A 14,224-nucleotide genomic window follows, 5' to 3' on the forward strand; every position below is an offset into this window, starting at 1 on the left:
ATTATGGCCACAGATGCCAAAAGGTTGGCCCCCCGGTACTTGAAAACAAATCTTACTAATAAACATCTCTTTTGAATTCAGATCTTGGTTTAAATGTTTTAAGTATTAAGAAATAACTAAAGATTAAAAAGATTTATAAATGTTTCAGTAACCGGTTACTGTAGATCTCTGGTATGACTAACTAGTAACTACTCCTTAGAAAGTGGCTTTCAAGTTACTAGAAATCCCATATGGTTATTAAAGTAATTGCTAACCTTTACTGACATTTTTACTGTGTGGTAGTCACTGATCTTTACAATTTAAATTCACCGTTTCCCCTTTTGTAGATGAGACTTCTGGAGCTCAGGGTCATTAAGTAATTGTCTCAAAAACACATGGTGAGTAGCACAGGCTGGATCGGAACTCAGATATGCATCTAGTAACAAAGCTCGTGATCTTAACCATTACTCGGTGCCTACCATTTAAGAACCAGATACTAGAAAAATGTCCCCTCTTCCTCTCTACTCCATCTTTATGGTCAAACTAAGAGGAGTAAAGGAAAGCTATTAAGCAATCGACAATATTGTTAACTTGCTCTCTATCATTTTCCTTACATCCTTCTGTATGTACATAAGGCAGCCAAAGGTCACTGATGTTTACATTATAAACCCTGAAATTATGTTCCGTTTTCATTTCCTAGATTCTCCTCTTATTATATGTACCTTAACATATTAACTACCTCCCTTCTGCTTGTCTCCCATTAAATGAAATATATAATAATTAATTTATATTTGAAGTCCGAGCTTCAGTATATATCAAGTATATTTGTTTACATATATTTTATTAGAATTCCCAAAGAATTACTTATCTTTGTTTTTATGAGATGTTTGTGAGATTCCCAGAGAATTTTTCCTCAATTCCCAGAATCCCTTCCCCCAAACCACAGTGGGGGGAAACCAGTGCTGGATGTTTGGCGGGGCAAAGGTCACATCAGGGAAAGATCGGTACCGATACAGATGGAAACTGCTTCCGGCAGAACAGGTGTGGTGTTTAGTTTATGCAGCTTGTTACCTGTATTGGAGTCAGAACCAAAGCATGATTTTCTGTAGCTTTCGAGTGTATTTTATTTTAACACGTTCATTGGAACAATAAAAATTCACATGATAAAGTTCATCCATTTAATGTATTACACTTAAGTGGGTTTTATTCAATAGTTGTGTAAACTGCACTGCAGTCTACTTTAAAGCATTTAAAATAATTTAAAAACATGTTCATTACCCCCAAAAGAAACCCGGTCCCCTTTAGCAGTCATTCCCCGTCCCAGCCATTCAGGCAGCCTGTTCCCTCCCACAGCTGCGCAAGAGGGTTTTCGCCGCCGTCCTGGCCCAGGGAGTAGAGCCTTCCGCACAGTAAGGGGGGCATTAGTGTAACCGAGGGCAGGTCAGGACCCCCACGGATGTAGACCTGTGACACACCTCACAGATGACCAGATGAAGGCAACAGCAACCTGGTATCAACCATTTTTTCTCCTAACATGTAGTCACAGGATCCTGGGCTCCTTATTAAAACAAAGAGCTTCAGCACCGGGTAATTTGGTAGTGATTCAAATTCAAATACAGATTTGCTGTTTTTAACTCCTTCCATAATTCAAGTGAAAGATGTAACTTTTATGAGATGTTTGTAGATACCATTCAAAAGAATGCTTATTGTTGGTGGAACAAAGGCAAGACAATTGTCAACTACAAATAGGATCGAACAATTGTAAATCATCTGAATGTGCCCAAACAGTATCGTGTATATGGATGCCTTTCAGTGACAGAAAGCTTCTGTGTCAACATTGAATGTTCATAAATATCAAATATGCAATTCTGACATCCCGTATCTGGGGGAATAGAAATTATCAGCTAGCATAGAGTTGAGGAAATAACAAAGGACTGGTATCATTTGAACAGAACTAAATGCAGTCTAAGGCTTTGGAGCTTAAAAGCTTTACACCACAACAGGAAAGATTTCATCAGCAGTCCTTTTCATTTTCTGAAGGAAATGTCTTGGAAAATGCTTAATTCTCCTTGTCCTTTACCAACACATTGTAGCTTTAGGAGTTATGCAATCTTTTATAGTAATGATCATCAAATTTTGTTGAATAATACTATCTTATTATGGTTATTTTTATTTTATGCCCTCTTTAAGGGAGGTTTACAACATGTGGAATATATTTATTTATTTTTTAATTTTTTTATTTTTTTAAAGATTTTATTTATTTATTTTTAGGGAGGGAGGGGAGGGAGAGAGAGAGAGAGAGAGCGTGCGCGAGAGAGAAACATCAATGTGCGGTTGCTGGGGGTTATGACCTGCAACCCAGGAATGTACCCTGGCTGGGAATCGAACCTGGGACACTTTGGCTCCCAGCCCGCGCTCAATCCACTGAGCTACGCCAGCCAGGGCTAAGAATATATTTATTTTTTAAGTTGAAGATAAGACATACACTTAGATCATAAGTTAACATTTTGTGGTATCCCATCAGACCCTGTAGTGCCTGCTACAAGATTGCACCTAAGTTACAATGGTCTCTTGAAATAGTTTCTGGTTTTGAGTTTTACAAGATAGCTTTTCATACAGAGTCCAGGTTTGTTGATACTCTGGTTAAAAGATTCCAAATTCTCAAAGAGTGTACTAGAACACACTACAATGTATGTGTTTCCTAGAAGCAAATGAGTAAGAGCTTCAACTTTTGAATATACCAATGGCCCACTAGTCCAAATAAAACAATACCTTTGGAACTTACATAACTTGTTGCTTTGGGTTTTTTTTTTTTTTTAAGGAAAAAAATCTGGCACTTAGATAATATAAATGGATTATTAATACGGGATTTATTATATAACTGCAAATTCTATTTGGAGGTTAAAAATAAAGGCTTCTTGAGACACTTTCTTTTCCTTAAGTTTCAACTGAGAGTGCCGTCTTTCTCTTCCTGTTTTCCTGTCTGAGTCCTGTGGAACCAGCCCTCTCCATTTTCCACTAAATCTGTCAGCCCTGTCCTCACTCCACACCCTTGTTCATGTTGTCCGCCTGCCAGAGCCACCCTGCTGTGAGTCTCTCCATTGTTCTTTAGTACTAACCTGCTTCATGAGGCCTCCCACTCCTGCTCCTGACTTGATTACTTTCATTTCCTTCTGATTCCTAAACCTTTAATATTAATCCACCTCTTTGGTGCTCAACCACATACCCTCTTATGCACATATTGTACCTTCCTAACTGGGTTATTGCCCTATTTCCCTCTAGGGCAAATTCTTCTGATGTCCCTTGATATCTAGTGCAATATAATGTAAATTGTAAGTGATCAAAACCTTTTTTAAAATTTGCTTTTAGATTTTATTTATTTTTTTTTTGAGAGGGGAATTGAGGGAGAAAGAGAGGGAAAGAAACATCACTGTGTGGTTGCCTTTCATGTCCCACCCCCCCCACCTGCACTGGGGACCCAGCCTGTAACCCAGGCATGTGCCCTAGGCTGGGAGTCAAACCAGCAACCCTTTGGTTTACAGGTCGGCACTCAATCCACAGAGCCACACCAGCCAGGAAAATTGTAAGTGATTGAAAAACTTTTTGAATGAACTTTACTTTCATGATGTTATATTTCTATAAATACTAGGATAAATGGGTTAGTAGAAATTTTAGTTAACTTAGAGTTCTTATTTAAAAGAATACCAGCAAAGATATTTTGTACTGGGTCATAAGATGAAGAAGGGAGGCTAATAAGATGAAATTTTTAGGAAAAAAGATATGACATATCTACATTTCCCATATTTTGAGGTCATAGACTGTACTCAGGAACTTAATTTTTGGCTCAAGTTAACTTTTTGCGACCAAGTGGGGTATGGCTAGGTAAAATTACCAACTTGAAATTACTGCATACTCATCATTTGTTTATTCTATTGCACATAAAAACAGTGAATGCCAGCTAAATTAACAAAATCATTTACTGAGTTAGTTGATAGAATGAAATGTAATGTTGGAGAAACCAGGTTTGGGTGTCCCTTGGGGACTCAAGGTAGAAGGACTGACAGAAGGTCTCTTCAATGCAAGACTGTTGGGATCAATAAACTCCAGATACTTTTCTTTCATTATATTCAGCATTTCACTCAAGATTCAGGGTCCTGGGAGAGAGTTCCTACTGGCCTTGCTTGGGTCAGGTACCACTCTGCAGGTCAAGATCAGTGAACTTGATTAATAGTCCCAGCGGCTATTTACCCATAAAGAAGACCCCAATCCCCCAAAGGAAACTGGGTGCCACTACAAAAGGGCGGAAATGAAAACTAGTCCATTTGTGAAGTCACCTTACAGAATATAGAATATCAGAGAAATAGCAAATGAGAGACTCCTAAGGAAGAGACAAACCTACAGGAGAAAGGTCTTACCCTGACAGAAAACAATAAATCACAAAACGGTATTTTCCATCATGTTCTGTGGATGCTACATGTGTCTCAAACTGTGAAACAAGTAAATGTCAGAAGCTGTTAGCCAACACTTTATAAAAACTTGTCTTTCTAGTCAGAGTTGATACACATGAGAGCTTTGTATTTCAAAGGTTTGTTCTCCCAACTATTTACTGTGAGAAGAATTTCTCTGGCTCCTGTCCTATGTGTTAAAATGTCATCTAAGGCAAGGCAAGGAAGGGCTATTTGGTGTATAAAGGCATTTCTGTCTATTTAAGTCTGAAAACTGGGAAGGAAGATACCCCTGTTCACCCTTTCACTCTACCCCCTCCAGAAAATACTGGCATTTTCATGATTCTGGTGTTTTGGCCAATCTAAATGAATACAGTTGCTAATGTGCTATAACTTGAAGATTTAAATAAAGGAGAATCTTATATGCATTTTAAAAAATCCTCACCTGAGGATATGTTTATTGATTTTAGAGAGAGGGGAAGAGGGGGAGGAGAGAGAAGCATCCATGTGAGAGAGAAACATCGATCAGTTGCCTCCCATATGTGCCTGGACTGGGGATCGAACCTGCAACCTTTTGGTGTACAGGATGATGCTCCAACCAACGGAACCACCCAGCCAGGGCTCATATGCATACACACACACACATATTTAACACATATTTAACACACAGTCTCATTAGATGTTTGGCTATTGCTATCACATATCTAGTTTAAGGAATTAAGACTCTTATTTTCTTTAAAAAAGATTCTGAACAAAAATTGCAAAGTACTAAGTTATCATGAGAGGAACCAGAATTCTATTGTTTGTTTTATGGTAAAGTGAGTACTCGAGGGGGTAAACTGGAGAAGGGGCATATGTGATGACTCCCAAGGATTTTAGTATTTGGAAGTTTGGAGCATCCTGTCTGCTGACACCATTGTGTGGCCTGAGAGACTGCATTCACCCTCCCGAAGTGTTGTGCACAAATTGTAACATCTTTCAGTTTTCAGTTATTTGATATTAAAATATTAACTATTAAAATATCAAATATCCAGTTACTAAATATTCAAGTTATTTCAACAAAGGCCTGTTGAAATCATGGGACATGATTTTTGCCCAGGGCTCTTAAAGTCAAAGTGAGGGTATTTACTGCCGCTTAGGTAAATTGATGGGTGTAATGAGGACTCTTTTCGGGTAGCCAAATGTCTTACCATCTAATTAAGGATGTGCATGAATGACATTCCTAATGTCTTTACCTATTATCTGATGAGACCACAGCCAAGGCAGTAGTAGCTTGGCAAAATCTTTAGTGAGGGTGACTCTGCTGGATGTACTTATAAACCAGGTTAGTGTGAGGAGACAGCAGAATGTAGATTAAGTGGGAGACCCTGCTGGGAGCAGGGAGGTCAGGCCTTAGGCCTCCAAATACATTGCCACATATATTGTTGCAGAACTTAGGGAAAAAAATAAACATTTTCAAATTTTTTAAAAATATTATTTTGATACCAAAACCTAGTAAAAATTAAAACTAAAAGTAAACAAATGTCACTTATGAATTTAAAAATCCCCCCAAGTAGGTTGATATAATCAAAATAGTGCATTAGCCAAGAAAGATTTACTCCAGTAATTCGAGGATAGTTTAACAGTAGAAAATACATATTTTATTAGGTTAAAAGTTATAAGGAGAAAATCATAATCATCTCTCTGAGTACTGGAAATGCATTTGATAAAATGTCATAAGCATTCTTTGTATCAATCAAAAAATAGAAAAATATGAATGGTCTCTTAACTTTGTGAAATAAATTTATCTAAGCCTCAGAGGCAGCATGAAGACATCCGAGGGCATTCCCACTGAAGTTAGGAAATAAACAAAGATGTACATTTATTATTTGACTTTATTCTGAGTGTCCTATTCAATTCAAGGACAAAAGAAGGACACTAGGAGTATAAAAGTTCAAAATGAGGGTAAAACTATCAGTTTATAGAGGAATTATATAACTATATTTTATTGTATGTTGTATATACCTAAGAGAATTATCCAAAGATCTATTGCAAATAAGAGAATTTAGTAAGTTAATGGATACAAAATTGACATACAGACATCAACAGACAAATCAAAGAAATAACCTCAGTTATAATGTTAGCCAAAAGGATAAAATATCTAGAGATAAAATAAAAAGATCTGTTGGGGAAAACTTTAAAAACCTGAGAACACAAAAATAGACTTGAACAAATGGAAAGGAGTACCATGTTCTTGGATAGACTCGACATCATAAAAGGGTTCATTTTCCTTAAATTAACATGTAATTTAATTCAGTCATTATGAAAACACCATCAGATTTTTTTAGAGCCAAACTGATTTTGAAATTTATATAAGAAAGTAAATAAAGAAGAAGAGCTCAGAAAATACCAAAAAGCATTGCAGTGATGGAGAGGAGAGAAGGAAACTTATCCCACTAGAACACAATATATTTAAAAGACTTTTTAAAAAGACTTTGTAATTAAACTAATATGGTAATGGTGAGTGAATAGATAGATAAATGGAGCAGAATAGAAAATCCAGAAATGCACCCACATATACCCAAAAACTAGATAGGAATTACAAATGGCATTTCAGAGAATGCTAAAAAATGCACATTAAGACTATAATGAAATACACTATTAAAGCCAACAAATTGACAAAAATCCAAAATTTTCACAACACACCCAAACTTGCTGGGGATAATATAAATTGATTCAATTACTTGAAGCCAATTTGCTAATGCTAATTACAGTTACAAATGTACACACCCTTTGACTCAGAGGTTCCTTTTTGGGGGTTTTACCTAACAGATATGCATACATGCAAAGAGTGGCAGGTATATATAAGGTTATTTGCTGCAGCATTGTTTTTCATTGTTAGCCACAGGGGACTGGTTAAAGAATTCAGAGAAAGCCTATACTGGAACACAATGCAGGAGAAAGAAAAAAAATAAGGAAGGTCACTATGCATTGATGTGAAGGGTTTTTAAGATATTTGTCAAATCAAAAACTTAAAAAAAAAAGATATTTGTGAAGTAAAAATAAGCAAGGCATACAGGTATATATAACATGCTACTTTGTGTAAAATAATAGAAGTCCATATTTGAGTTACTTGTGGATGCATAATCTCTAGAAGGATGTAAAAGGAACAAGGGGCATGGAAGAAATGTGAATTAGGCAGGAAATAGATGAAAACTCTATACCTTTGTTGTTTTTTTATTTTTGAACCATGTTATTTTTTCCCTATTAAGTAAATAAACAAGTGTATCGTCATATGTGATATACTGTGTGTGTGTAGTATATATAGAGAGAGAAAGAGAGAGGGAGAGAGAGTATATGCTTATATGCACACACAAAGAATAAGGATGCTCTCTAGTTTTGATAGAGAAAAATCTCTAAGGGTTTTAAGTGACTAAAAAAAGGTATGGAATGCAATGTACAATGTTCTGCTTTTTGTCAAAAAAGGGAAATCTAAGGTGATTTGCTTGATTTTGCTTGTATATGCATAAAGAAGCTCAGGAAGGATACTCAAGTTGGTGAACATTGTGATGTGCCCCCAGTTCCCCCCAGACACCCTTCAAAAAATGAAAGATTCCTTGCCTTAGCAGTTGAGAGGGCTGCTGGCAGATGGCCTTCAGCTGACAACCCCTATGGAGACTGATGGCCTCTTTTGAGGAGAGCCACCTCATCAAAGGCCACGCTGGCCCCTTTCCTGGGTGGCCCCTACCGAGGGAATGATCAACACGGGCCAACCCCCAAGTCGGGCAACTTTGAATGGTCATCCTCCTTTTAGAGATTCCCTTCCTTCATGTCACATGGCAGCTTACCTTCTTCTGCTGTCCATTCCCTTTCATAGGAAGAGAACACTCCCAATAAACTTTCCTGCTAAGAGTCTGCTTCCTGTGGAACCCGAAGTGTAACAAGAAACCAAAATCAGTGATTTGAGTGGCTGGATAAGGCTGGAATGTGATGAATGGGAACAAACTTGGAAAGGAGACTTTTCACTCCATGCCTTTTTCTAATAAAAAAAAATTTTTTGAGCCATGTAGCTATATTCTGTATTTAATTCATAAATAAAAAATTAAAACTAACTTAATATGCCAATGATATCTTATGCCTTTCCACATGTATTTTTCAAAAACATCTTTTATGTTTTAATTTAGAAGATTTTTTTAATCTAAAATACTGTGCCCTACCACACTCTAAACATGCTTTTCTTTTCTGTTTGTTTTTGTTTAAGACCCTCAGAGAAGCACCTTGATCTCCTCACAATGGAAATTAGGAAGTCACCTGACGGCGGATGGGGCTGGGTGATTGTGGTTGTCTCCTTCTTCACTCAGTTTCTGTGTTATGGATCCCCGGTAGCCGTTGGGGTCTTGTACATAGAATGGCTGGATGCCTTTGGTGAAGGAAAAGGAAAAACAGCCTGGGTTGGATCCCTCGCAAGCGGAGTTGGCTTGCTTGCAAGTAAGTGGATAAATTTATTCTTCTCCTCACTCATTAGTCATTTGATTATATTTGTTGTATCCTCAGACTGTGCAAAGCATAGTAGGCTATTTGTCTTTAAAGCATAACACATATTCTTTTGCCTTCATTGAGATTATAGAGCCACTCTCTCACTGTAATAAGTTGAAAATACAGAAATTGCATAAGATATTCATTCATTCATTTCTTTATCTATTTATTTGCTATTATGTGCAGGGCAGTGTGCTAGATGCTGAATATGAAAAGTTGGACAGCAAACACATCATTCCTGGCCTTAAGAGGCTCACAGTCTAGTGAGAGTCATACTTTCATGAGTGAGAACGATACAGGGAAAAGAGAGTAGTGACTCAGCTATGTCCAATGAATGCTGTGACCCAAGGACCAAATGGTAAGCAGCAGTCCTGTAAGAAATTCTTACATGGTTCATAATTACATCTCTCCACTTCAGATCAAATCATATGTCCTACATTTGTGTTACCTTTACAAGAAAAATTTTACATGGCAAAGGGTAATCCCTTCTCACAATGATGATGCTATTAAGGACTTTAATATAGTGTTATTTATAAGATATATGTGATGTGTTTTGTGTGACCTTCATATAATGTTTCTAAAAGTAATACGTTTGACAAATGTTTCCATCATATACAATGGTGATTCCTATCATCTTTACAGAGAACAGCAGTGAGGTTTTCATTTTCATTGTAAGACTTAAAATCATATGACACTTCAATTTCTGGTGTAATAGTTTCAACTCTGCGGTAATATTTAGTGATTATCACTGTAACTTTGTTGGCACAATTTACAGGTGTGCTTCAGCGGTGATCTAGGTTCAGTCATTGGCCTAGGGGTCTCTCTCTTCCTCTGTGCTCTGAACTTGATGTGATTTGTTGTGCAAATCACAATCTCTATTCTTAGGGAGAAAGTAAGGACATTGAATGTGGAGATTTGTAAGGTGCTTTTCAGCTCTAAAATAATTTCATGAAAAAAAATGAATTAGCCATTCCTTTTTAAAAACGTTGTCTTTCCTGAATCCTTAAGGGGACTTCTTAAAACAAACAAAACAAAACAAAACAAAACCAGGTACTTCCAGTTGATGCTTTACCACCGTGAATGTGCATGATCTCATCTGAAAGGGTTTTTCAAAATGTGAATTGTTTGTAAACTGCAAGGTACAAGCAGATGATCATCAATATGTTAATAAAGGAGGTTGAAAGTATTGATTTTGAGAAAATGATCTAATGTGAAGGGGAGATAATTTTTTTTAATATATATTTTATTGATTATGCTATTACAGTTGTCGCATTTCCCCCTTCACTCCCCTCCACCCTGTGCCCCCTCTCCCACCCATATTCCCCCCCTTTAGTCCATGTCCATGTGTCATACTTATGAGTTCTTTAGCTTCTACATTTCCCGTACTATTCTTGCCCTCCCCCTATCTATTTTTAACCTACATTCTATGCTACTTATTCTCTATACCTTTTCCCCCTCTCTCCTCCTCCCACCCCTACTGCTAGCCCCCCCTTGTGCCCTCTATTTCTGTGGTTCTGTTCCTATTCTAGTTGTTTACTTAGTTTCTTTTGCTTTTCCTTTAGGTGTGGTTGTTAATAATTGTGAGTTTGCTGTCCTTTTACTATACATGTCTTTTCTTTATCTTCTTTTCTTAGATAAGTCCCTTTAGCATTTCATAAAGTAAGGGCTTGGTGATGATGAACTCCTTTAATTTGACCTTATCTGAAAAGCACTTTATCTTCTCTTCCATTCTAAATGAGAGCTTTGCTGGATAGAGCAATCTGGGATGTAGGTCCTTGTCTTTCATGACTTGGAATATTTCTTTCCAGCCCCTTCTTGCCTGTAAGGTCTCTTTGGAGAAATCAGCTGACAGTCTGATGGGAACTCCTTTGTAGGTGACTGTCCCCTTACGTCTTGCTGCTTCTAGGATTCTCTCCTTCGTTTTTACCTTGGCTAATGTAATTATGATGTGCCTTGGTGTGTTTCTTCTTGGGTCCAACTTCTTTGGGGCTCTCTGCGCTCCTTGGATTTCTTGGAAGACTGTTCCCTTTGCCAGTTTGGGGAAGTTCTCCTTTATTATTTGTTCAAATAACTTTTCCACTTGTTGGTCCTCCCCTTCTGGTACCCCTATAATTCGGATGTTGGAACGTTTAAAGGTGTCCTTGATGGTCTTAAGCTTTTCTTCGATTTTTTGAATTCTTATTTCATCATGCTCTCCTGCTTGGTTGATTCTATCTTCCTTCTGGTCCACTGTGTTGTTTTGAGACTCAGATTCCTTCCTTTCACAATTGGCTCTCCTCCGTGTGTCTTCCTGCATCCCTTTTATGGTAATCTGCATTTTTTCATGTAATTTGGATCCAAAGTCAACCAGTTCTGTGAGCTTCCTGATCACCAGTGTTTTGAACTGTGCATCTGATAGATTGGCTATTTCTTGGTCACTCAAAAGGATGAGTCCTGGGGGACTGATCTGTTCTGCTGGAAACATGTCTTATGTCTTTCCTTATCTCTCCTATTATTTTACTTATTTATTTATTTTTTCTCCGGTCTGGTCACTCTTGTTACGGTGGGGGGCGGAGCCTTAGGTGTTCACCGGGGCTGGGTGCCCCAGTCGCTAGCTTGTGACGTTATATGTGGGGGCGGGAGCGGGGACAGGAGGGATCAATGGCGACCCTTCCGTTCTCCTGGAGTCAGACACTTCCCTAGGCTTCTGGGCCGTGAGCTCTGCCCTGGTCCACAATCACTGCCCCACTGGTTCCCCCAGCCGCTGCTTGAGTACTCAGGGATCACCCCTACACCGCTGCGCTCTTGCGTCCCAGATTGCTGCCGCGCCGATTTTGCGCCAAGTTTCCCCCAACCTACGCGCGCCTGCGACCCGCGCCAGCCCCGCGCCCGCTCGCTCGGCTCGTTGTCCCCTACCAGTCTGGATGTACGGATCTTCTACTTCTTGGCTGTCCGACTTCCATTTAGATAAATCCTCTGACAATTCTGATATTATGACTGCAAATCATTGTTGGAAATTATTGTTGTTCTGTTCTTGGTTGTGCGAGGAGGTACGGTGTATCCACCTATTCCTCCATCTTGCCGGAAGTCGAGATAATTTTTTTAATGTTCTCCAGTTGGTCATTATTTCTATCAGCAAATAAGTTAAACAGAAATGTAACTATGCTGATGGTCAGAGCAGAGGCTGAGACTCCAAAAACTGAATTGCAGTTCTATACTTTAAGTTCACTCTGTCCCAAAGGCCAAGAGTCCCCTTTCTTGTAGGTAAAATCGGCTGCATAAGATTGGCTGCAGTGCAAAAAAGGAAAAGCAAAGCAGGACTCCTTGTTAAAAAAAATTTAAGAATTCAAGACAGCAACAGAACAGGTAGTTCATCGAGTGTGTGGCCCTGCTAAGGGCCCAGCCCTGTGCAGTTGCCTAGATCACAGCCTCATGAAGCCAGCCCTGCCTGAGGTTAGATGGAGAGAGCATCCCGCTGAAGTTCAGGGGAGACAGCAAGTACTGGGAGGTGGGGAGCACTGGTCTTAAGTCAAAGCTGAAGCAAGTCCTGGCTGTACTACTATTTAGCTGAGGGAACTTGTGCAAATCATTTAACTTTCATGTCATCAGCTAGATGAGGAGGCACTTGGACCAGCTAATGTCTAAGAAGATGAGCATAGGATAGGGAGACCAAAGGGTTCCAGAATGAGGAAATGGTGAGAAATGGAGAGCTACCACTTATATGTGTGTGCCCTTGGCTGGTGTCCACCCAACAGATGTGGTGTTTGCTTCCCTTGGCTCTTCATAGCATAAATTAAAGGACAAATCCTGAAAACCATGGTCATGTAGTATTAGTAAGAGGTGTCTACAAGAGTGTGAATCACATTAACCCTTTACTTTGTTGAAAACTTTGTTCTACAGAGAAACAGACAGATCAATGCCTTGGAAATGGGAAAGTCTATCTTGTGTTGGTGACTTAGATAGTTTTCAGTGGTTGTTAACCAGGGGGATAGTTAGAGTCATCTGTAGAAAAATGTGAGCATATAGTCACCTGGATTTGACCCTCAGGCATTGTGTGTCAGTCAGTCTATGATGGGGCCCAGATATGGGAATTTTTTAAAATCCCCAAAAATGATTTCAGTTGGTTTCAGCTCCCTCTATTTAGATTTTAATATTTGCTTTTTGATAATTCCTTGTTGCATGATTTGCTTAGACTTCTTTATAAAGGGAATTATGGTATGTTTCTGCTTGTGTGTGGTACTGTTTATACCATGTAAATCATAGAAAATAAATGGTGCCTAACAGTCCTTTTTCTGATGGGGCTCTGCTGAAAAATGCATGTAAATGGACATCTCTGCATCCTTTTTGATAAAATATAATGTATACATGTGTGTATACATATGTGTCCATATGTATACATCTTTTTGATAAAAGATGAGCCTTACGTATATATGTAAATATATACAGTTGCTCTTAAACTCAGATGTATGTGTGCATTATTTGAGCTTGTCTGAAAAACCAATTTGCTACCCATCCATGAGTGGTGTGGCAATGAGGATGGGCTCAGGAGGCTTCTTTTAACTAGTTCTCCAGGTGATTCTAATGCAGGCAGGCCAAATCATGTCTGAGAAAAATGAGTTATTTTCTTAACTCGACTTTGTCCTGGGAAGGCATGATAGCTGCCATCTTTGACTAGTTCTGTGATGTGACTTATAGAACTTTATAATTGAGCAAGGCACAGCAGAATAATTACAACTGACAAGCAACATACAAATTCTGTTTTTCTTATACTTACTTACTAAGTGTCCCTTGTGTGCCTGACTCCATCCAGCCACTTTCACTTTCTTGATCTTAGTTGGTCCTGAAAACAGTGCACTGAGATGGGGATTATTATCCTCAAGGGTTAGTGACCTGCCCAATTGGGAGCCCATTCTCTAAGAGGAAGTGGCACCTGAGTCCCAGTTTTTCTAACCTGTTAAGCCTGTTTCTTCATCTTTAAATTGGAGATCATAAAAGTACTTACCTTATATGATTATTGTGTAGAACAGTTGAGATGCTACTTGGCACCTGGTAAGTGCTCAACCAACATTGGTTATTAGAGGATCAGAATCACTCACAAATAAAAGTCTTTCCTAGGCAGTGCTAAAGAATCTACAAATGAAAGGGTCCCTTCAGGATGAAAGACAAAGGCATTTCTAGGGGAGTGGGCAGGAGGGGGAGCTGGAACTCTGTCCAGATTGTGTCTAAATATATGGAATTTAAAGGCCTGACACTTGTCTCTGACAAACCTAGATTTGGACTGTAGCTCAAAGTAGGCATATTAAAAC

General features: G+C 38.6%; 1 protein-coding gene across 1 annotated transcript in view; it reads left to right on the forward strand.

Moving 5' to 3' along the window:
* Positions 1–14,224, forward strand: part of SLC16A9 (solute carrier family 16 member 9) — a 67,329-nt gene that overhangs the window by 20,674 nt on the left and 32,431 nt on the right. The window contains exon 2 of the mRNA XM_028513030.2: positions 8,665–8,891. Coding sequence (XP_028368831.1) covers positions 8,696–8,891 — 196 coding nt within the window. The 5' untranslated portion in view covers positions 8,665–8,695. The remainder of the gene's footprint in view (positions 1–8,664; positions 8,892–14,224) is intronic.

The sequence above is a fragment of the Phyllostomus discolor genome, chromosome 5 (assembly GCF_004126475.2).
Source record: "Phyllostomus discolor isolate MPI-MPIP mPhyDis1 chromosome 5, mPhyDis1.pri.v3, whole genome shotgun sequence".
Taxonomy (NCBI): Eukaryota; Metazoa; Chordata; class Mammalia; order Chiroptera; family Phyllostomidae; genus Phyllostomus; species Phyllostomus discolor.